This window comes from Micropterus dolomieu, linkage group LG17 (genome assembly GCF_021292245.1).
Source record: "Micropterus dolomieu isolate WLL.071019.BEF.003 ecotype Adirondacks linkage group LG17, ASM2129224v1, whole genome shotgun sequence".
Lineage (NCBI taxonomy): Eukaryota > Metazoa > Chordata > Actinopteri > Centrarchiformes > Centrarchidae > Micropterus > Micropterus dolomieu.
Genome location: NC_060166.1, coordinates 39077783 through 39080420, shown reverse-complemented (window position 1 = coordinate 39080420; position 2638 = coordinate 39077783). Strand labels below are relative to the sequence as shown.

The 2638-nt window shown below is 45.3% G+C and overlaps 1 protein-coding gene across 1 annotated transcript in view; it reads left to right on the top strand.

Annotated features, from left to right (window-relative positions):
• Positions 1-6: 6 nt before the first annotated feature.
• The window catches only part of zgc:162698 (Transmembrane protein 87A-like), a 17465-nt gene continuing 14833 nt past the window's right edge, over positions 7-2638 (top strand). The window contains exons 1-3 of the mRNA XM_046074757.1: positions 7-119; positions 1329-1512; positions 1586-1685. Coding sequence (XP_045930713.1) covers positions 69-119; positions 1329-1512; positions 1586-1685 — 335 coding nt within the window. The 5' untranslated portion in view covers positions 7-68. The remainder of the gene's footprint in view (positions 120-1328; positions 1513-1585; positions 1686-2638) is intronic.

Sequence of the window (2638 nt, the reverse complement as noted above, 5' to 3'; positions counted from 1 at the left end):
AGTGTGAATGTAGAAAACGAGTGACCAGTCGATCTCATAATGTTTCTCTGTTTGCAGTGCAGATCAGCATGACGGGTCCTCATGGCTACATATCGGTCTCTGAGTGGCCTCTGATGATGGTAAGAACACAAACACGCTAAAGAACAGAAATCAAACATTTCATGTCCTCACATTAGCTATCTGATTAAATCTTTCCATGTGAAACACTGAAGAAATGACACAGTGTAAAGTAGTGAGTGTACAGCTTGGATAACAGTGTAAATTTGCTGTGTGTTTGACTTTTGTTGCCAGCGGTTTAGCCATTAACGGCTGTGTGATGTGTTATTTTGAGGGGACAGCAGATTTACACTGTTACACAGGCTGCACGCTCACTACTTTACACTGTTATACAAGCTGCACTACTTTACACTGTTATACAAGCTGCACGCGCACTACTTTACACTGTTATACAAGCTGCACTACTTTACACTGTTATACGAGCTGCACTACTTTACACTGTTACACGAGCTGCACTACTTTACACTGTTACACGAGCTGCACTACTTTACACTGTTACACGAGCTGCACTACTTTACACTGTTACACGAGCTGCACTACTTTACACTGTTACACGAGCTGCACTACTTTACACTGTTACACGAGCTGCACTACTTTACACTGTTACACGAGCTGCACTACTTTACACTGTTACACGAGCTGCACTACTTTACACTGTTACACGAGCTGCGCGCTCGCTACTTTACACACACTGTTATACGAGCTGCGCGCTCGCTACTTTACACACACTGTTATACGAGCTGCGCTACTTTACACTGTTATACAAGCTGCACGCTCACTACATTACACACACTGTTATACATGCTGTGCGCTCACTACTTTACACACACTGTTATACGAGCTGCGCGCTCACTACTTTACACTGTTATACGAGCTGCGCGCTCACTACTTTACACTGTTATACGAGCTGCGCGCTCACTACTTTACACTGTTATACGAGCTGCACTACTTTACACTGTTATACGAGCTGCACTACTTTACACTGTTATACAAGCTGCACGCTCACTACATTACACACACTGTTATACATGCTGTACGCTCACTACTTTACACTGTGTCATTTCTTCAGTGTTTCACATGAATAGAGAGAATCAGATATTTACAAAAATGTCTCACTTTTGTGAGATAGTCAGTATTTAAAAACTGCTCACAAACATATAATTACATTTTTAAAAGCTGGCCACTGTAGCTTTCAGCAAACACTAGTCAAACAGCAGTAAATAATACAATAAGGAAAAATCTGCAAAGTCTTTCTTTGATTGCGTCTCCAGTTCTACATGGTGATGTGCATCGTGTACGTGCTGCTGGCGGTGTTGTGGTTGGTTCTGTCGGCGTGTTATTGGAGGGATCTGCTCAGGATCCAGTTCTGGATCGGAGGAGTCATCTTCCTGGGAATGTTGGAGAAAGCCGTTTACTACGCCGAGTTCCAGAGCATCAGATACGACGGCTTGTCGGGTAGGTGAAGATGCAGAGGTGATTTTTACTGGACTGACGTGGCAGAGTTTGTTGTGATGATGTCCACCTGCAGTCCAGGGGGCGGTGGTGTTTGCGGAGGTGCTCTCTGCGGTGAAGAGGACTCTGGCGAGGGTGTTGGTGATCATCGCCAGTCTGGGATACGGCATCGTCAAGTGAGTCTTCTCCCTCTCACAGCTCTCTCTGTAGCTTCAACAGCATTACGCTTTCTGTATTTTACTGAAATTAACTTCTAAATTGTGTCCTTTCATGAACTTGAGGGCTTAGGATCACAGTTTGTACTAGCCACTGTGTTCGTTTGTGGACTAGCGCATTTTGGCCTTCGCCATCTTGATTTGATGGTGGAGCTGGCTAGCGTGGTTAGCAAGGTGCATTCATTATTGACGTTAACTGTGATTATTTTTTTGGCTAGCGAAACACAAAATGTACTTACACTGAAAAAGTGTCTTGTAGGACAACCAACGCTAAACAAGACTTTTTTTTTTTTTTTAAGGCGACCAAAATGTTCCAGTTAACTTTCATGAAGTAGAAACACACTGAAAGAGTGAAACACCGACAGCACCCAAAACAAGTTCACGACTAGTTAAATGTGCACTGATCACGAGTCACATCTATCCTGACTGACAGGCCGGCATGGTAGCGACTTGTCAATCAGCTTGTAGCCCCGCCCTAAAGCCTCCCCTGCTTCCTGGTCTCTGTTCCTCTAAATGGGACCATAATTTACTAAATGAACATCATGCTGTGTTGAAGAGTTGAAACTAGCAACTGAGACCAGAAACTCATCAGGAAAGTGTTTACTGAGGGAATAAATCAGCTGACAAGTAGAAACATTTTCTCAGAAACTTCTATACAATCACACTTCTTTCTGCAGCCGCTGGAGTCGCCCCCTGCTGGCGAGGACGCAGGTTTAAGTCGCCCCCTGCTGGCTGCTGGAGAGGACGCAGGTTTAAGTCGCCCCCTGCTGGCTGCTAGAGAGAACGCAGGTTTAAGTCGCCCCCTGCTGGCTGCTAGAGAGGACGCAGGTTTAAGTCGCCCCCTGCTGGCTGCTGGAGAGGACGCAGGTTTAAGTCGCCCCCTGCTGGCTGCTGGAGAGGACGCAGGTTTAAGT